The sequence below is a fragment of the Perca fluviatilis genome, chromosome 10 (assembly GCF_010015445.1).
Source record: "Perca fluviatilis chromosome 10, GENO_Pfluv_1.0, whole genome shotgun sequence".
In the NCBI taxonomy this organism is placed as follows: domain Eukaryota; kingdom Metazoa; phylum Chordata; class Actinopteri; order Perciformes; family Percidae; genus Perca; species Perca fluviatilis.
Window position 1 is genome coordinate 2,687,154 of NC_053121.1, and position 21,222 is coordinate 2,708,375.

Consider the following 21,222-nt stretch of genomic DNA (forward strand, 5'->3'; position numbering starts at 1 on the left):
TCCGTTGTGGCAACGCTGCCGAATATCCAGAAGTTAAAGTCCGAGCAGGAACAATCTTTGCTGAGTTTTGTTGGTGGCCATGATGTCGTGGCCCTCCTCCCCACGGGGTTTTGGGAAGAGTTAGATTTTCCAGCTCGCTCCGTTAGTGGTGAAGGAGTTGGCTAAGGCTAACGCTAGCGATGCTAAGCCAACTTCACGACCAAATGTTAGCAATTGGTTTTGGTAGATCCAGCATGGCTCTGGGCAGATCCAATAGTTTTTAATCTTTAACAAAGTACCCGCCTTCAAGGAAGTTAACACTTGTCAATGGAGAGTGGCCAGACTCTCTGTACAAATGAAATGTACCAGAGTCTGGTAGGACCAGGCTAATGGTTGGCAGGTGTAATTCAGTAAAAAGAAAGTATTTCCTACATTAAACTGCTCCCAACCAGGTCTGTGGATTATCTTGAGCAATCAGGTCCTGATTTCTGGAAAAAGACATTGCCGTTTCTTTATTTATTTATTTATTTTTTGGCGCTTTGAGCGTCACAAGCCAAGTGGCATCTAGTTCAATTATATTCAACAGAAGGCAGACCTCTATGGCCGATATCTCCAACATTGGGAAAATTATGCCATAACAATCTCAGCTGATAAATAGCACTACAGGTAGTTTAGCTCAAGTGTTCAATTTTCTTATATGCACTGAGATCAGCATCTGGGGTCAGCATACTGAAACACTCTCAGGCAGTTGGTGACTTGATACTCTCCGGTGGTACATACCACAATGGTGCTTTTGTCGTAATAGCGGCTGGCAAGCTTAGCAGCCCAGTTAGCTTAAATAAACACAACAGTACAAAACAAAGAAGTTAAGACTGCTGTTTACTTCTCATGCCAAACCCATGTTGGCTCATTTCAGAGTAGAAAAACATGGCTTGTAACTGCTGGTCCAACCTCACGTTAAAGCTTTTCTGAAACCATGATTTAACAGCAACAGCAGGTGTGTCTGGTAAAATATCTTTAGAAAGGGTACAGATACTAAGGTAATCTTATATTCAACAACCTAATGATAAACATATTGTAGCACATAGCACAACTAGGAGATAATTTAGACAGACTTGGATTACAGCTGTATTCCCTAAACATGATCCTGATGACTTTTGCATTTTTCATTGAGCTAAGTCATAAATAATTAGAGTATCCAGCTACTGTTACAGTGACCAAAGCCTTTTCGAAGCCATGAGCTAAAGTTTACACGGGAATATCTGGGCACAAGTCTTCAGTGAAATTACAAAAATGTGGATTGTGTAGTAACCTGCTTAAAATATTTGGCTTTTTCCTCCTTTACAGACATCTGATCAACAAAATTGATGGATTACTGTTCTGCTAAATGAATGTCCGGGCATTTAGAGCAACAGAATAGGTAAAAAAAAAGTTCCTGACTGAACTCCAAAATGTCAAACACAACATTTTCCATCGACCAAGTTGAGAGCACAGTTCCCCTGCCCCACAGAGAGGCCCTCTCCCTTGAGAGTCATTACAGCAACTCGTCATTGTCGCCTTCACCTGACTCCAACAGTAGTATTTCAAACCTGAGTGACAGAGAAGCCAACAGCTCCCCTGACATCAACATGCTGGAGTGCTGCCTCAGTGACGGCTCCTCTGTGGATAACTCCTACAACATCACCTTACCACAGGATAATGTATTCTGTGGCATAAGCATGAACCTGAACCAAAGTTTCATTGCCACACCTGTTAATGGCAGTGGGAATTTCTGGAATAGAAATTTGAGTCTGATGAGCAACCATGAGATGGGATCAGATAACCATCAGACTTTCTGTAAGAACACAGATGATAGAAGTAACAGTGCAGCGAAGCCAAGTTTAGGGGAGACTTCCCGTAGAGGATCCGCTGAGAATGACTGCTGCTCCCTGAGCTCTGGGGAAATGGTTGTAAGGAGCAACAGTTTTTGTCTGGCGGATCAGTCACTCTTGTTAGTCTCTTCCCTAGAGGAGTCCTCTATCTCTCTGGCTGCAGGCCATCCAGCATTGCCTGCGGAATCTAACCTGTTGTCAACCACTCGGTCGGATCTCCTTGAAAAATCCACAGAAGAAGTCATTGAGGAAAATACAGTTCCTCCGTGTCTTGGCATGACTTTCATTCAGGCAGAGCTCCCCACTGAGGAGAATGATGAGGCAACATCCAACTCTCTTTTAGCTCTGCCAAGTGAGAATGAGAGTGGTCTTATGATGACCTTTGTCTGTGAAACATCTCCTGCAGATTATGGAAAAGAGGTTCAGTTTGCTCCTGCTGAAGCAGAGCTGTTGCCCCGTTTCCCTGAAGCATTTATACCAGATCAAGGCAAAAATGTTGTGCCCACTGTGTCGGCTGTGCAAGACACTGGTAAGGACGTTCATACTTCCACTCCAGTACAAAACACTGGGAACATGATACCCAGCCTCCCCTCCTTTTCAGAGTCTCCCTGCACTGAAAACCCAGGCAGCCCAGGATTCCACCCTGTTAAACGGCTGCAAATCTCTGTGACTCATAACCATTTGGTTGCAGGACTGGTGCCTTCAGACAGCAAAGTCAAGAAAACGGAAATTAAAAAGTTTCCCAAGTCAGACTTCAGCAGTGTAAAATCTAAAGTCGGGACAAGAATAGTGCCAGGCCCTGCTTCACAGCTCAAACCATCTCACGTTAATGTGAACAATAAACACATTGAAGCACATAGAGTTGCAACTACCAGGGTTACTCCTGCCAAGTTGAGGAGTAGCACTGCAGTTCTCTCTGCCACCACTAAAATGGTCAATGATGCCCAGCGTTGTGTGAATACAGGCGCTGCCAGTTTGGGCGTGACAATTATACAGTCATCTGGGCATACTACTGAGGATGGGCAGGAGAAGGGTAGAGCATCCCCACCTTACCAGCACCCTCCTGCAAATAAACATGCTTCAGCAGTCCAATGCAGTAAAGCCAGCTCTGTAACCGAACAGGCAGCCTCAAGCCAAGTAGCAGGCACTGCAGCACAGCATTCTGTCAACCAGACCTTCTGCTTGTCAACCTTAGAAAAATCCCCTGATAAAAACAAAAGTGGCCAAACGAATCACAAACCAACTCCAATAAAGGGCGTATTAAACAAAATTGACGCCAAGGCCAGCTCAGCTTTAGGTCAGGACAAGCCTGCTGTTCTCAAGACGCGGCCTCGCTGCTCATCGGAGAGCTCAGCAGTGTCCTCCAGGCCACCCAGGGAGAAGAGAACAACTGTAAAGCATTCTAATAGCTTCACCATTCACAAAGCTAACACCCAGCTTGGCCAGACCAAATCAGCGCACCTGGACTGCTCTTCTCGGAATAAACAGACAATTCCCACTGAGGCTACAAACCGAAGTGCTGAAAACTCCACAAGAGATGTTAAGAGGATCAGCCTGGTGGTGAGTATGCACTTATAATGTGAACAATTAAAAATTCAGCAAGACTTTATTACTTTATTATTATTATATTATATATTATTATTACTTTTTTTTTTCAAGTAATGCTTATTCATGTTTTTAAATCCAAGCCACATTAAATCCAAAGAATTTTGGACACCGATTTGGTTGGAGCTGGCAGGGATCTCTGGGAAAATGTTTTGTGTTGTGAACCATCAGAGCCAATTGCATAGAGCTGAGGGACTGAGTGAGAAATGTCTCTCTTTGCAGGCAGAGTCCAGCAAATCGTCAACATCGGGAGCCTCGTGGGATGAGCGTAAGAGCAGATTTCGAGCACAGGCATTTCCTAGACAAGCAAGAGGAGCACCGCTTTCACTACCTCCAGCTGCCAGTCCCAGACCAGTCACTCCATCAACCAGGCAGAGGCAGGGAACCTTTGGGAGGGACGAATACAGGACCTCCAAAGCTGCAGGGACGCCACAGTCCAAGCAGAAGAGCAGCACAGGTAAGACTCGTATTAATTGGGCAATGTTAAATACTGTACATGCTTTGAGTTTTTTTTGTTATCCAGTTAAGCTGAGCCTGTGATAACATTGCAAGGGTCTTGGGCAAGTTGTCCTTCATTCGTTTCACAAGTCTCTGTAAATAAATATTAATTTGTTAGAATCAATTCCAAGTCTCATGACCTGCCTTTGACTAAGCAGAGAGCTAATGATTTCCTTTGTGTACACAGAATTGTGCAATAGTTCTGTTTAACCCGAGGTGTAATTTCAACCAGGCACAGTAAAGAAGTTGACATGGCGTGTACTTGAAGGGCCATGTAGGATTGAAGGCATCACCAGAGTTTGTGGGGGGTTTATGTACTTAAGCTGATACACCAGGATCCTTCAAAGAAACACAGTAATGTTATAAGATAATGCTATATACTCTCCAGATGAGTAATAAACAGTTTGATCATCATTTCAGAAATAATGAAAATGCCGTACAAATAATTCATTTATTATTTAAGTTTCAGTTTGCGTAGCTCTGGTTCACTTAGACATGCCAATAATTCAGGTTGTAGTAAAGCAGTTGCCCCATCAGAGGGTAGCATTTAGCAGTTCATCTCGTGCTGATGAGCTCAGCCATGTCCCACAGGAACAGTGTTGGATACAGATGTCACCTCCGGTCTCTTGTCCAGGTCTTGTGGATAAACAACCAGCTCCCTCTGCCCTATTGCTCTTTATAGAAAGAGGAGTTCTGGGGAAGGAGGGGGACTCTTCCTCTGATGGGAAGCCATCTGTACGAGTGGAAAAAGCAGGGGAAGGAAAGGGAGGTTTTAAGCTCACCAGTAGTGTTAAAGTGAGAACACAATGTTTGAAACAAGTGCCCTGAGCACAGTAAAACAAACCGTTAAAAAGTTAACCTTCTCATGCTTCAGCTACAGGGACACTTCACCGGGGTGCACTTTTTTTGCTAAAACTGCAAGATTCTTATATGATAATATTTAACATGTTTGCTGTAGTCAGTAAGAAACATGCAGGTAGGTTTTGTACAATTTCTATATTAAATGTAACAAGAAATGGGTAAGCTGTTAATTAATAGAGATTGTTTCCTAAACATTCTTTTTCATTAGTTTTGCTTATGGAAAAATGTATCTTAAATATCCCATGAAAAGGACTCATTATACTACTACCTGATTTGGCCTGTTTGGGAGCTCTTTAGATATTTTTACTGCCCGCGTTTGTGCCTTTGTACTAGGTTTATGACCAATACACTGCTAAGGTCAGTATGTGTATTTGCACTTAATAACAGGATCCATGCTGCTGATCTTCAATGATTTATTTGTGCTACATTGCCTCCCAGGCAGTCACAGAGTGCAGGCAAAAGGAGAGCCATCCCTTGGAACTGTCTCAACAGCAAGTATTAAGCCTCAACAAAATGGATCCCAACCTCCTCATACTCCCACTCGACCCTTTCTTATGGGCCCTCCTCCTACTTCTAGACTACCAGTACCACACAAGACCCCAGGGCCATCCAGGAGCCTTACTGTGGCCAGGGTTTGTTCTGAGCTGAGTGAAGGTGCTGGAAGAACACAAGGTAAGCCTAACAAGAATTTACATAGTTTTTAGAAATATGATGTTCAGTCCCCACAGGCTATTACATAAAGGTATAAAATCTGTGTTGTACACATGTTTTCTAGGGCTAAGTGTTCACAGCGTTCATTGTGCTTTTTAAGAACACATCTGGACATGAAGGGGAGGGGCCTCTGTTCCAAATAGTTACCCACTTCAGGCCTGGGCTTGGATGTTAATCTCCCTGGGGCAAATCTGTCTCTGTAATACCTCTGCATCTGCCAAGATACATCAGCTTGGCATCTTAAAAACATTGACTTTTTTTTTGTTTTGTTTTTTTTAGCTTTTTCCTATTTTAAGCTCTGTACACAAAAATCTGTGTGAATGAGCTGAACTCCAGTCCACTGCCAGCAAATCCTTCTGTGGTGTGTTGATGTACTGTATGAGGAAAAGGAGTGCTGTTAGACAGTGGGCTCTTCTCCTCCCAGCATCTTCAGCAGCATGTAGGTTTGGCTGAGAGGACCTATTCTCAAACTGGAGACCGGCCCCCTCCCACTTGTATGGTTGTCATGGCAACGGGTTCTATTCCACTCTAGTTCACACATAGCGTTGCCTGGAGGAAAGTGAGCAGACATACACTACAACTGATGCCGTGTGAGGTGCAGAAAAGGAGCCGCATTTCTATTATAATTTTTAGATTTAAAACCAATGGCTGGTTACACAGGACTTCGAAGCTGCACTTGGACTGAATTTCCAGCTCATATTTTCAACAGCTCCTCTTCAATGGCACAGGGCAGTGCAGCATCCAACTGTGATCTCACCCTCTTGACATGCCTGCTCATTGGATCCTATCGTTTTTGTGTCATCCCTTTGTTATCTTTATTTAATGGAAAAGATAGAAAGCTTTGGAGACGTAAGTGAGACTGGAAGTTGAATCATAATACATTGGTTATGATTCAATGTTGAGTCCATGGTGAAGTATTGAGCTTCTGAATATTTTAATCAGTTTAGCTGAGACAACATCAATATTTGTTTTACATGCTAGGTATTCATTCAGTTACTGTTTTGAAATGTGCTCCTATATTTGCTACCTCTTGCTATGGATCAGATTAACGTCACCCTGTGTTAATCTGATTCGTCATCTTTGTGCTTTGCGATCTTATAAGTGTTGCAGCATGATTTGTAGTATTTAACCAGCACTTCTCTACTTGTTCAACAGTTTTTGGAGGAGCTGCACATAAACCATCCCCTTTCAAAACTGTTGTGCTAAAAGCTAGACTCGTCACAACCCCTGGGAAAAACGCTGGACCATGTGAGAGAGACACACACACACACACACACACACACACACACAAACACACACACACACACACACACACACACACGGATGTGTCTCATTTTTAAGCCATTTAGCTTACATTTTGAAGACTCCCTTTCTGAACTCATGTGTAAAGTTGTTTACATCTCAAACACTGGCAAGTACTCACTATGATAAGGAGACCGCCCTGTTGAATCTGACTTGATTGAAAGTAATCTCCCCCAAAACACTCAACTACAAAAAGCTATTGTTACTTACTAATGTAATCACATTGGTTTTTTTTCAGCAATCCAATCGTTTATTTCAGTTGAACAATATGTTTGCTCTAACCTAATGAATTAGTTCTAGCATAAAAGCTGTCTGCGGTTGTGGCTAGCTGCCAGTCTGTGCTACATTATGAGTCAGATTAACTCCAGCTGCTTGTCTCACCTGGATCTTCGGCTCGTAACAGCTTTGGCCACAGCATGCAGACCTGCACCTTCCTCCAGCAAAGGTGCTTCAAACTCTACAGTCAGTCCTCTGAAGAGGACCGCTTCTGCAAGACTTGTACGTCTCACTTCAAGTGGAGCTGGTAAGAGTTTAAATTGTCTCCATTATTATCTGTGTTTTAACTACATATTTAGGTTATTGTGCTTTCTGTAATAATGGTATAGTATACCATTGCTATACCGTGCTAACCCTGTTTGGTTTTTCATAATATAAATGTTGTAGCCAGTCACCCTCTTAAGCTGCATACAGTCCCAACAAGCTCCAGCAATAATGTAGGGCAACCTGTATGCATTCTATGAAGCGAAACCAGGGGCACATAAGTCCAAAAAACACTTGCTGATGCTCAGCGTGCACAGTAATAATTAAAGCTGACCTAAATAAGGTTATCAAAATAGTTATCAACTCCTCTGTTCTCATGTAGATATGGTGGATGGACAGTAATGCCCAGTTCAGTTCACTGCTTTGTTCTTCTAACGCCTCTCTTCAGTGACTGTCTAGCACGCTTGATCGTATACCGCTCGTTGAGCCTCTGTCTAAAACTCTGCCATTTTGACCAGTCTGACTTGACAAGCTGAGTCGCAGGCGACTGGAAAAAAAAAAATTCTGCATTTTATAAAACTCAATTTGGTCAGCACATTGTTTTGAGTCTTGGATTAAATATGTTTCATATAGCTAATAATGGCTAAGGTCACATTTTCACAGAGAGTTGTGCCAGCCAAGCAGTTTTAAGCTCAGCTCATCAGACAAAACCACAAGAAGTCTGTCATCTCTCCCCATCCCACTGCTGGGGTAAGCGAGTAAATGAGAGAAATAGTGGGGGGCGGGTTTTAAATCCCATTGGCTGCAGTGATGCTGTTAGCCCCTCCCACTCCTTTCTCTCCCCCCTCCCCCTCCCTGCTCTCTTTAGCATCTTGGTTCTGCTACAGCACCGCCATCATTAAGCTTGGAGATGCTGCTTTGCTCTGCTGTGAGAGATTCATGTGCTTGGTGAATGGCTGGAGCCTGGCTTTACCAAGAGGATTAAGGGATTTTTACCCTTTTTTTTCTGCCCCCATTGCATCAATCAGGCTGTGCCACAAAACCACTGGCCAGCCTTTCACCTTCTCTGTATCTTCCAACCTTCACAGCTGGGAATTAGATTTTGAATTGGGAGACCTGCCATGCTGAACTGGGTGCCTTCACTCTTTTCAAGGCTGTCTCAGTGGTCGAACTCTTTATACTGTTTTTTTTATTGATTTATTTATTTTCTGCTCTATTTATAGTCAGTTTTGCTGTTACCTGAGGCATGATACAATGAGGCACACCATCGCCTGTGGTTCATAGTCAGCATCAAGCTTCTGCATTTGGAAACTTGTTTATTTTTTAAAGTAATTAAACAGTGGCTGTGTTGCTTTATTTTTGAGAGATGTTATGGTCTCCGAAGCTCTCCCTGTCGAACATCCACGTGCGTCTGACAGCCAAGGGCTTACTCCGCAGCATTCAGCTGCTGTCAGGATGCAGGAAGAACGCTGTGGTTTTCCAAGCAGGTCTGTCAGTTAAATGTTTCTACCAACCATTGTTATTGATTTGGGGTATCTGTGCTATAATACTTAAACCGAGCTTTGCCGTGTTAGCCTCTCACTCAGACCTGCGCAGTTAGCGGTTTCTGAAATCTAATTTTAGGATGGCTATTTACTAGTCTGCAAAGCAGGAGGTTCATCTTTCATTTACCCACCTTGGTCACCAAAACATGTCACCCTGAGCAGAGGTATTGTAGCATACAAATTGTCTCCTTTTTTTGTCATATTGACATTTCAGAATGGCTTTCATTATAAGACCTTTTTTTATAAGACTGTATGTCAAGAGGCACTTTGTCTTGCTCTTCTGCTCACTGGAACACCCAGTACTCCTGTTTCACTCTCACAGAGATGGACCAAGGTTATTTTGGTTCTTGGTCTCTAGGTTGCCCCATGGGAACCTTGTTGTGTTGTTGAACAGGTCTGTGGGAACACATTAGCTTCCTGGGGTTCCCACATTATTTAAAGCATTCTTCTCCTGTTTTTGAATATAATTTAATTTTGTTATGACCAAATATGACAATTTAGATCCATAGTCTCAAAGGCTTTAATAACTCAATGGGATTATGTCTTATTTAAACAAAGGGAATTATTATTAGTTTACTTCAAAGCAAGTCATGGTTTTAGTATGTACAATATGTCCCATGCCTCAGTTAGTTAAACTCTTATTTATGTATTTTTTAAGTGTACAGTGAATGTTTCACTGACAATGATTGTCTGTTATTGTGTCAACCAAGCACTATAACAAGTGCCTGATTGTGAGGGGTCTTATCACCCATCATGCTTTGTGCTATGGTGTGATATCCCCTTACAGCAGCAGAGCACTATGCTGTGGAGTCAGTAAATCACTCAGCGTTTTGATGTTAAGCGTACTAGTTGAATTGGTACAAAATGTTTCTTTGAGCGTGGGAGGACATATGAAATAAAGAGGGCAACATGTGTCATCAACTTTGTTCAGATACTTTGATGAAAATAGCTGCAGGTTTTCTGTTGCCATGGAACAGCAGTCAAGGCAGAGACTGTCCATGTGCTTATATTAAGTCACTTTCAAAGCGCAGAGTAGTAGTATTAGTTTACTTAGTATGTTTATGGAAAACAAAAACCACATTAGTTAGAAATACTGTTAAAAATATGAGATGATAAAGCCAGGGATAGTACTAATTCCTAGACTATTGGTGAATGTGTGAATATTTATTTCTGTTTTGTGAATAAGTGTTAGAATTACACTGGGCAACCCTCAGAAGAAATGAACGTCTAAATTACCGGTAAGCAAATACTGTAGCCTGAAAATCGGGCTGATTTGCCATTTAATTCACTACATTAATCTCTGAACCGTCCACCTCTTTAGACCACTTTGAATTATTTAAAAAGGTGAGCTCATGAATTTTTTAGATTTAGCAGAAATCTGTTGCACAATGTCCACATCTGTTCTTGAAAGCAAGCACAAGATAAAAGCTGGGGGAACATATTCCATAAACATATTTGGAAAGATTTCTGTCTGTCAGTTTCTCTTTAAATTGACATGTTAAAAGTGGCATCAACGAACATGGCTATGATCCCACTTTTCTTTTTTAAATGTCTCAGGAGGGCAAGCGAACAGAAGTAACTACATGTTGCTTTAAGTTAAAAAAGAATAAATTTATAAAAATATAAAAAAAATTAACTATTACATTACAGAGGGATATAATATAAATGTAGATATTTCCACTCTGCAGTAGCTCGACAGACTGAGTTTGTCATTGATGTTGGCTTGATTCTCTATGCAGGCATGTTTGTCCTACATGTTGGCTGTAATGCAGCTTAAGATGTTGTGCCTTCTGTGCTCTTTGCTCAACCAGCAGAGGGCACCCTAATTTAAACAAAACCCATTTTAGGTTTACTGAACTGCAGCTCGATCGAAACGATTTAAGCTGAGCAGCACAGTTGAACTGTTTGTTTGGATCTGTGTACCCTACATGAAGCAAAAATAAAAGAGAAAAACATCAATTCGTAGTGTAAAAATAATGACATGTAGATTAGGAGGATGCAGTCAGGAGATTGAGATGGAAATCTGTTTTGGATGATCTGGGTCCCCTATAACACAAAATATTGAAAACAGCCTTGTGCACAGTACAAGCTTCAGAACATTTATGTAAAACATTTTACCAAGTGAAAGCAAAAGTGAACACATTCTGAAATTCATTGTCTTGTTTGTCTTGAAGGCTGTGCCTTACTTTCATGCTGAACAGTTTACTTTGGCTGTAAGACAGAGAGATGTGAATTGCACATCCAGATACAGAGCTATGTTAACTCAGGTCTGGCATTAATGCATTATATAATTATTTAGATGAAATTAATCTGATTATCCTGTTATCACATAGGTGGTTTTTATTTACTTTTTTGCTGGCGTGACTCCTCAGTTTGGTCTGTTCCCTCTGTTGGCTTTGCCAGCCTGGAATGCTATTTTCTCTGCAGTATTGTGTTGCCCCAATCAGGCCAGGCTGTTCACTCTGCAGCTCCTGGTTTGGCTGTCTACAGTAGGCAAGGAAGATATTTCTTCATGTTAATATTAAATACCTTCCCCTCACTGCCAATAGAAACTGCGGCGTCTTAATTTGAAAGACATCCAGTAAATTCAGCATTATTTTGCTCAAAATGATGTCTACACCCCACAGTTACATGCTGGTGTTATTCTGGGATGTTGTGATGTTTTAAAATGATACCCTGCTTAGTGCATCTATGCTCCCAAGGTTCATAAAGGAAGGGAATATAAACACTTCATGGGCCGGGGTTGTGCGTACATTGTATCAGGGGAGCACACTAGGGTGGATTAATCTACACAACCTTATTTAAAGTACATTTGTCATTGGTGTTACTGTTTTCACTTTTCACTATGTCAATATTTATTTGCATTTTAATTATAATTGTCTCTAACAGCTGTCATCTAAAACAGCGGACAGAGCTGAGTGAGTTTCCCCACTAGCCACTGATGGTACTTTCCACTCACTGGTATTGTCCATATAGCTCAGGTTATTCTCACTGCTGTGTTACATGACACTCACTACAGTCTCCTCATTGACAAACATTGCTTTCAAAGAAACGCACAGATATGTCCCGATATCAATGATGAATGAAGTTAAGAGGTAGTGAGTTGTGCTCCTCTGTTCTGATGTCCGCGTTCTAGCAGAGTAAACAAAATGTTCTTCATTAGTAGGATTGACGGTAGCTATTGTGTGGGGGTGATGTATTTATAAAGCTGATGGAAATCAAAACTACAGTAGTACGGCCTCACTAAAATAAGTTGTACTCGGTGACCAGTGTCTGCAGAGCACTAGATAGATTGAATTAGAATATGGAAAAGTAACTGCATTCAGAGGATCCATTTTTATGTCTGGGCTGTCGGATCAGTGCTGGGAATCCTCAGACTGGCTGATTGGATAGAACAGTTCTGGACTGCAGAAATATATTTGACACTGGAGATTGCTGCATCTCTGGCCCTGACAGGAGTGTAGAGGGTGGGTGGTGCTGCTGTCAGACCCGCTGTAACAGTTAATGGAGGGGGGTTTGATGATGATCAACGTTGTCACGACACTCAACACATGTTCTTTCACAGTGGACAAGAACAAGCCCAAGGCCAGCTCCCGCCACCAACACCCTCAGCAGCAAGCGTCTCAACCAAATCAGCGCAACGGAGCTGTAGATGTGGTACCAGCGAGCACAGCCGAGGGCGGGAGGAAGGACCAGAGCATCCAGCAGCTCAGAGGACTCCTGGCAGCTAGTAACTGCAGATTTGAGGCTGTCGCCATCGTCTTGCAGCAAGCTTTGGCTGAGGTATGAAAAATTTATTCATGAGGGAACAGCATGGACATGGCAAAGAGAGAAAATAATGAAGCAGTTTGCAGCCTCACCAACCTTTTTTCAGAGAAACGTAGAGAGACCTCTTTAAATAGCAAAGACGTGCTGCATATTATAGCGGTAATATTTGCTGTAAGTAATCAGGACACTTCTAGAGATCACTGGCTTAGTTCAGTTTGTGATCGTTGATATTCAATATTCTATTACTCCTGTAATACGGCTGAGTCAGAATGTGGCTCACATTACCATGTTATGGCACTAGGTTGCCCAGTATAAAAAGCTATCACATGTATGTAATATGTATAATATATCTCTACAGTTATCTATAAGAAATCACTATATCTTTCCATCTAGTCGAAACCATGCCCATAATATAATTCAGAAATCTATCATATTTTTACTGCATTATGCTTTCCATTTTACATTATTTACATAGAAAGCTGAGATTAAAACAGTATGCATGTACAGATTAAAAACAGCCGTACAGTGGTAAAAACACAGAAATGCCAACAGCGCTAAAATGTCCGGAGTAAAAGTCGGATCATCTTGATCTCAGACTCTTAACATATCACCTCCTGATCTAAAAAAATTACAATTTGAGGTTTAGTACACGTAAAGTCTAAATGTATCTTTATGACATAACTATAAATGTTGCAACATCAAATCCTGTGTTGATAATACAGGGCAAACCAAATGGCATTTCTATTTACAGCAATAGCAAGGGGAGATGGGGGGGGCGGTGATTGTAAGGGTATATGAGGGTCTGCACACACAGACATACTTGGAAGCTGTCCAACACAAAACGACCCTGTTGTCGTCCACTGAACAACTGAAGCAATCCTGGATCAAAGAGAAATTTAAAAATGAATTTTCATTGCAGCATGATTTGCATTTTAACAGAAGAGCTGAACTTATTCTGGCTTCTGTCTAAAAGCTAACCACAAGTCTTTCAGTTGTACCTTTTTATAGATTCATAGGTTATTCAGGTAGTCTGGCATGACCCTGGAAGCCTTTTAAAATATGGATGTTTAAACTTACTGTTTGTTTTGGATCTGTTTTAATAGTGGTACCATGTGATTGGCTTCCAGGAACTGAATGCCCTGAGGGATTAATCTTCGCACAGTGCAGTACAAACAGGCTTATCCTATCCGCTCCCCTCCACCTGACCCCCAACCATCATACTCCCTCATTTAGTTGTTGTCAAAGCAAAATTATGGTTTGGTGCTCTGACTCTAAAGTATATTTAATGAGAAGCTCTCCAGTCTAATATGAGTGAATTATAAAATAGAATTAAATTGGCCCAATGCAGTTAGTAAAAAAAATCAGATACTCTGTGGCCGGTCACAAGCTATTTCAGTCCCTCTGGTTTACTTTAGAGGTGTCCTTGTCAAACATTTCCCCACCATATGTGTTGGTTGAGTGAAACAACTGCAATGTACCATCCAAATATAAAATAATTTAAGACAAGATTGTATTTAGTGGCTCCTATTTAATTGTATGACCCTGTCTTTACTTCATAGAATTACACAACTCAACCTTTTCCCTCATCCACGTTTCATAAATACAGTACTTAGAATGTTAGTGTTGAGATGTCTCTAATAAGCCACTTTGTCTTTTTCTTTATTTATTAGATTTTAGTACTTTTAAGTCAATAACATGACGTTTTTAATCTTGTTTTGAGTACACATGGAACAAGGGGCAGAGTCAGGCATCAGGTCTGCCAGGACTTCCCTCCAGAGGTCGCTGGGAACTTTCCATCATTGTGTTGCAATCCAGTGGACCTTATCTGACATTGTTGCTATGTCTCTGACACATCAGCACAGGGAGCTGAGGCCAAATCTATTAAATGCACAGTGATGAGGTTGTAAAAAGTAAAAATATAAATATTTTTTTCTGTTTAGCATCCCTGTACTGCAGGTACAGCAGACTGCAGAGGAAAATCACTACAGTAGTGACCCTATTTTAAACCCTACTGTAGCTGTGGTGCTTCCAGCTTAGTGGAGCAGTCCAGCACACAAAACGGCAGTGTTAGTGGGTGAGGGATCATAAACCTGTTGCTGCTATACTGATTCCTTCTGGTTTGTTGCTGCCGTGAAGTGAAAAGTGACTGGTGAATCCATCAATTCGCAAGTTTGTTTAAACAAGCTGTTGTTGCAAGCAATGTTCTACTGTATGGAAGTGCCACAGGGACTCGGGAGGAAAAAAAACAGAGTCTCTTAGCTTCTAACGTGAAACATGTATCTGAGAAACAAGGGGATGTTCATTGACGAGAATTTAACAAATGTGTGAACATGGTCTGTACAGCTGAGAACTATTTCAGAAAAGTGAACCACTGCTTCTTTTTAATTTGTAATACAGAAAGTCACTCATGCATTTATTTCCTTTGGCCTAGATTACTGCAACTCCCTTTACTCCTGCCTTACTCCCGAGTTTGACACCAGACAGATCCCTTGTGGCAGCCCTCTGGATAGTTGCAGTTGTGACAAGAGTTCAAATCAGTCCAAGTTTAGCCTCAGTGAGCTTCAGTGAGTACTGTTGTTTCTTAATTTCTGCTGCCGGAAAGGTGAAAAAAATATAGGTATTCTTATTATGCAGTCAAGTGTCTCCTCAGCTGTTGAGGAGCCATATAAACCGTCAACTGTTTTTGCCTGTTGTAACTTGAGTGCATATGGGTGTAGACAGCTTCTAGTTATGTATTTTCAGAATAGTGTGGAGACTATTGACTGATGGATTTTTGTAGTCATACAGAACATGTATCACATGCTGGCCCATGTAATGTGACAGCTGGTGTTTAAGGCTCAGTGTGTGATCTCCAGTCACCGATGTTTGACTCATGTTTGGGTGGCACTGGTTGTGAAACTGATTACATCAACAAATATAACCACGACAGTTTGTTCCTCTCACTTACTCAACTTTGACTAAAGCATGTGCTGCTGTCCATGCTGTCCCTCCAGTGGACACTAATACAGTACAGTATCTTAAATGCACACAACTTGCATTTAATATCAAAACCTCAATTAAATAGACAAGAATAACAGATTTGCGTGGCAGGTGTGTTGTTGGACGAGTCTGTGTGCATATAGTGTGCAATGGAATCCGGTGGCCACTCATCAGACCAAGAATAGGAGGCAGGTCCTTGCCAGCATAGTGTGAGAATGTCCCAGCTGTTGACGTGATATGGTTATGAACAGCAGCCAAACACTAAGCAAGGGCTGAGCACTGTTTCTTATGATCTGTTTTGGATAGAGTGTAAGCACTGGACCTGGTTCGACATACCTTCTCTCAAAGAGCAAAATGCTTTAAAACACATTGAATTTCAGTGTAGGAATGTAGGTACATTCCCAAATAGCTCGCTTTACCTCACTTGCTTTCTGATATTCACAATATTTCTGGGAACTTGTACATGTAACTTGATCTGGAGCAATTAGTCATTGATCTTAAGTCTAGCATCAAGTGTTATTCTACACCTGACATGGTATCATATTGATATACACTGGGGTCATGTCTACTCTTTGCACTCGGCTAGATGTCCCTCAGAGTTGCATAGCCTTTACCAAGATGGTTAAAATGTGTGGTTTCTAATGCAATCTGAGGAATGATTACCAAGGTGGTTAGTCAACAAGTGACATCATTTTCTTTGATTCTATACAGTGACTGTAAAATCTCCCACAGAAGCTGGAAATATGATTTGTCTCAGAATTCTATCATCTTGTAATGGAGAGATTGTACCTATGAAGCCTGTAGCTGCACAGCCGATTGTAAGGTAGTGATGCAGAGGGGGTGAGGGAATGATTTAATGTAGGTTTGGATGAGTGGTGGGGGGATGGTGCTAATGAAGCCTCTCCATGTATCTCCTGGGAAGGTCACTGCACAGTACAAGTCCTGCTCTCATCAGCCTGATGTCAGGCAGCTCTGAACAATTTATCCGTTTGCTCCACTCTGGCTGCCTTTAGTGCTGTCTTAAAGTGACCTCAGCTCGCTGATGTGGAGGCTGTTCCTATGCACACTGTAGCCTGCCCCCTTTCCTTTTTTTTTTTTTTTTTTAGGTGTAATACGGTAATGCACTCTGCAGTCACTCTCCACAGCCAGTGAAGCGGCTTTTTCAGTCCTGCCACAAATGTAGTCGGAGCAGTCTGGGAGGTGGTGTGTGGAGGTGGTGCGTCCACCTGGACCACTCTTTGTACTGGAGTACTGGCTCTCCATAGCTGGGGGTGGGAGACTCCGGCTACCAAGCCTCAGACTGAGGCTAGATCATGGGCTGTTCTGGCAGCCGAGCGTGCCTTAGTGCTCCCTGCGCTGCAGATCGGGTAACTGGCTTCTCCATTGTTTTACTCTGCAGTGAGGAATAGATGTAGATCTGGGGCATAGCAGGACAGGGTGGACTATATTTGCTTTTGTAAACTGATCAGGGAAGTAATATTTGGCTCATCCTACTTGGCTATTCTGTCACGGGTTCATAATTGAATTAGGCAGACTGTGTGATGTACTGTTTAGTGTGTCAGGGTGTTTCTGTGAATCAGCATAGTCAGAGATAGGTATTGCATGAGAGGTAAACAGTTTTTGGATTTGGATGCGTCAGTTGGAAGTCTGGAGGAGCACTGCAGCTACAGTGCAGCCTCCTCTTTACTGCAAAACTGAGTCAGAAAGGGAGAAGTAAAAGAGTTTGGCAGACAGAAGGCATGTGCTAAGACTGACAGCATGGGTATTTTTCCTTAGTCTTCCTCCCTTGCTGCTGTGGTGCTGTTAATGTATTTGCATTTGGTAGTCAAACACAATATCGAATAAGGAGAATATGTATTTATCAGATATGTGTCAGGGTGTTGCCCTGTCAAAACCTTTCTTCTAATAGAGAAAAACCTTTTAGATTCATAATGCTGGCACTGCTCATTTGTGATCTGAAATGTGGCGATTTAGGCTCATCAATTGCATTGACCTCTTAATGAGCATGTGCATGACTGTTTACTTTTTTTTCTCTGCAGCGTGATGAAGCCAGAAGGCAGTGCAGGGATCTGTCCCAGGAGCTGGGCAACCTTCGAGGAGAGCTGGGTAAGTTAGGTCACCTTGGTCACACAGCCGTGTTTAAAGTTGTTATCAGTAAAGTACACACTTCTGGTTAGGGTCTGCTTTTAGTTCCCCTTTTAGTCCCCCTTAGATGACAAGTCAGGAAATATTTGTATAGATAATGAGGACAATACAGTGTTCCTATTGTTTGCAATTTTTTCATCTTGAGTATTTAGTTGCTTACTTTGTTCACTTATTGTGTTGCTGTGATCTAATGCAGTTATAGATCTGACTCATTGGTACTTTAATTTAGATGTTTATAATATGTTTGGCATTATTCTACATTGATGAATTTAGTCACCCATTCATTACATTGCGCAAATAACCTTCTGGACTGACAGTCATGCAGTTCAATGTAATCTTTATTTTACGTATTAATGATAAAATAGTTTAGTGCTGTGCCTTGAAGTGGTGTGTGCTGAGATGGGTTAACTGTAAGCAGAGGAGGTCTTGCTCCTGTTTGCTTTTGCCCACCACGTAGATACCCTTAGATATGCTTTTCCTCCACTTGTTAATTGCTTTGTCCTCGGCTGAAAATCACATACCGTGTGAAGGCATGTGTGTGTTTAAGCGTTGCTGAGTAAAGTGGTCTCGGCCCATTCCCCAGGGAGTGGCAGGCTGACCTCTGACCCCACCCACACAGGAGGGGCTCCCAGTGGTGGAATGCCACACCACCTGAGGCCTTGTGAAGGCTTAGGGACAATGTTTTCTGTCTAGCCTGTGTGCTCTCCCACAGAATAGCCTTGCACGTACAGCCACACTTACGCTCACACACCAGCTTTCATCTCTCTTACTAAAGGCAGCAGCAGTAGTGTTGTGGCTCCTCCCCTCCCTCACAGCCTCGGGACTTCCACATGATTGCTCTTACATGCTGAGCGCTGTTATATCTGTGCTTTAACACATTTTTCACTTCAGAGAGGCTGTAAGACCAACACTGACCTCACATGGACCTTTTGGATTATGTGTAGTAAAAGATGTTTGAAGTCCAGACACGTTCTTATAAGTCTGCTTTTAGTTAATTTCCTCCTCCGCCTGCATCCCTGCCTGCTGCCACAGTGATCTCACTCCTCATACAGCAATAAATTGCAGTCTTGGGCCACAGCCAAAACTGTTATACGACCACACCCCCTTTTGTCATTCTTCGCACGTAAAAAAAAAAAGCCTCTGCGTTATCTGTGACACTTCCAAACCCCATCACCCTGTTGACTGCAGCTAACTTAGATTAACTGGCCGTCCTCCCACCTATGAGCCATGAGGTGTTTTTGTGAGTTGGGTTAGTACTAGAAAGGCTAATATACCAAATCTCTGTTGCATATGGTTGCAGAGTTCTGGGCTCCGTTTGTTGAGCTGTACATGCCAAAGCCTGATAGATTGTCCCTATGTTGGCTTGGCCACTGTTCCTGGATCTGTGAAGGGGAATCTTCATGCTCATGCAGTGCCGTGTTTATACTGTAGCTCAGTTTTTAGCAGTGCAAAAACACAGACTCTGGGACTTTATTTACAACCAGACAACAGGAATACGCAATTGGATCAACAGGATTTGGCACTATTTGTCTGTGACAAAGTTGTTCAACATGACTAAAATTGCAACCCTCAATACAGATAAGTGTGAACCAGTAAAGATATTGCATGTTGCACTCATGGCTAACGAGGAACCTTCAACTAATAACCTTTATTCGGGAATAGTACATGTACCTTTATTGTGCCCCGATGATTGGTGAATACAGTCAATGTCTCTGCCACACATGTAGCGTAGGACAGCAACATCTGCGTTCAATATTATTTTACACCCACTACTGAAGTCATACATAGTCTCAAGCTCTAAGTAGTTGTGGTTTATTGTCATACCATGTATTTAATACCAAACCTTTGAAAGAAAATCACCTGCTTAACATGACAGCAGACGTTCTTGTTCTGCACAGCTGTTTTTCTAACTGTACACAATTGGTGCGACTTCTCTAGTGAGTTGAAGTTCACAATTAATATCAAGTGTTTGTGTACAAGCACTGAGACTGGAGACAGGTTATGGAGTTTGTCACTGCCACCCACTCCAGAGCAGATATAAACACTTGGCAATTGGAAACAGTTGGGAAATATTGAGACTGGTTTACACAACAAAAATGAAAGCCACCAATTGCACAAACTTAAAAATGACCAGGTGTGGAGGGAACAAGCCTGCTTTAAGAAATGTTACTTATGTTGCTGGTTTCAAGAGATTGTGAAACTTGTTCCCATATCTCCATCTGCCTATAAATAACTGCGGTGTAGTTAACATTTGCAGTCAAGTGCAAGAGGAACCTCCCCTTGAATGTCAGTTTTTCCATTCCTTTTTGGAACGTATTTAGTGTCACATAATTTCATCAAGAGAGAAGTTTGCTAAACAGTTCTTCAGTGGACGTATCTCTTTTTTTACACAAGCAGTTACTCATAAAAATTTTCCTTACCCTCTACACAGCTGCATACAATCCCTGAACACCATGCCAATGTCCTGCCACCCTTTTACCAAAATAAAATAAGTTGGGTTTTTCTCATTTCCAGTTTGCTCCGTCCATTCATCTGAACGCCTGGAAAAGGAGAAGGATGAGTTGCGCGTTGCTCTGGAGGATGCCCTGCACACACTGCAGGAGCAGCACCAGAAGGACCTGGCCGAGCTGGAGCAGAGACTGCAGGCCTTCTACCAGGCCGAGTGGGACAAGGTCCACCTCAGCTACCAGCAGGAGACTGACAAGTGCAGGTCTCTCCTGCACCAGCAGGTTCGTCCCTACTCCACCTTGTTATTAAATTAATGTAATGAAAGCTGCTCTCTCTAAAGGCTCAGACACAAGTGGAGGGTGGGGCGTTCTTTGTTAATTTTCTGTCATTGATGCAATAAAAAAGTTGTTTGTTTTGAACTTTTCTGTGCGTCAGGAGAAAATAAGTGTGAACCATCTCAATGTTATTCTAAAAAGTCTATCCTGTGTTCTTTTGAAAGATGGGAGAACTTAAAGACAATCATGAAGTCATGAAGCTGGAACTAGAGAACAGCCACGCAGAACAGCTGCAGTCTGTGAAACAGCAGTATGAAATGTCACTGGAAGGTGAGTCAACAGTATTCATGAAACTTGATCCATTCTCTGATGCTGAGTTTTATAAGATTATTTGAAACTCTACAAACTCAAGCTGAGAAAGCTTTGGGTGTATTTTAACTAAGGATATTCTACTTCAATAAACAAATGTGCATGTGTGCATTTTTGTATTGCATAATAAGATTACATTGTGATTAGCTTTGAGCTTTGTTGTACAGTTTTGAGATTTCTAAAATATTTCTGATGTCATAAAACTTGTTTAGAGCTCAGAAAGGTCCACAGTCAGGAGCTGCAGTCTTTGGAAAGAACTTTGAAAGAGACAGGAGACGCTCTATCTGTAAGCTTTTTATTAACGATATTCACACAAACAATAGCATGTCATGACATGAGGATAATTTATGAATTGATGAGTGCTAGTGTATAAAAGTGACTGAAGTA

At 41.9% G+C, this 21,222-nt stretch overlaps 1 protein-coding gene across 6 annotated transcripts in view; it reads left to right on the forward strand.

Annotated features, from left to right (window-relative positions):
- The window catches only part of mtus1a (microtubule associated tumor suppressor 1a), a 29,190-nt gene that overhangs the window by 4,880 nt on the left and 3,088 nt on the right, over positions 1 to 21,222 (forward strand). For 2 of the 6 annotated variants that reach the window (XM_039812792.1, XM_039812794.1), the window contains exons 2-12: positions 1,327 to 1,399; positions 1,490 to 3,410; positions 3,678 to 3,912; positions 5,253 to 5,486; positions 6,681 to 6,773; positions 7,231 to 7,350; positions 12,417 to 12,634; positions 17,638 to 17,704; positions 20,258 to 20,472; positions 20,691 to 20,796; positions 21,048 to 21,121. In XM_039812792.1, the coding sequence (XP_039668726.1) occupies positions 1,371 to 1,399; positions 1,490 to 3,410; positions 3,678 to 3,912; positions 5,253 to 5,486; positions 6,681 to 6,773; positions 7,231 to 7,350; positions 12,417 to 12,634; positions 17,638 to 17,704; positions 20,258 to 20,472; positions 20,691 to 20,796; positions 21,048 to 21,121 (3,312 nt within the window). In that variant the 5' untranslated portion in view covers positions 1,327 to 1,370. Of the gene's footprint in view, positions 1 to 1,326; positions 3,411 to 3,677; positions 3,913 to 5,252; positions 5,487 to 6,680; positions 6,774 to 7,230; positions 7,351 to 8,192; positions 8,795 to 12,416; positions 12,635 to 15,050; positions 15,184 to 16,749; positions 16,966 to 17,637; positions 17,705 to 20,257; positions 20,473 to 20,690; positions 20,797 to 21,047; positions 21,122 to 21,222 lie in introns of those variants that run through there. The other 4 variants (XM_039812791.1, XM_039812795.1, XM_039812796.1 and 1 more) reach the window with 4 other exon arrangements.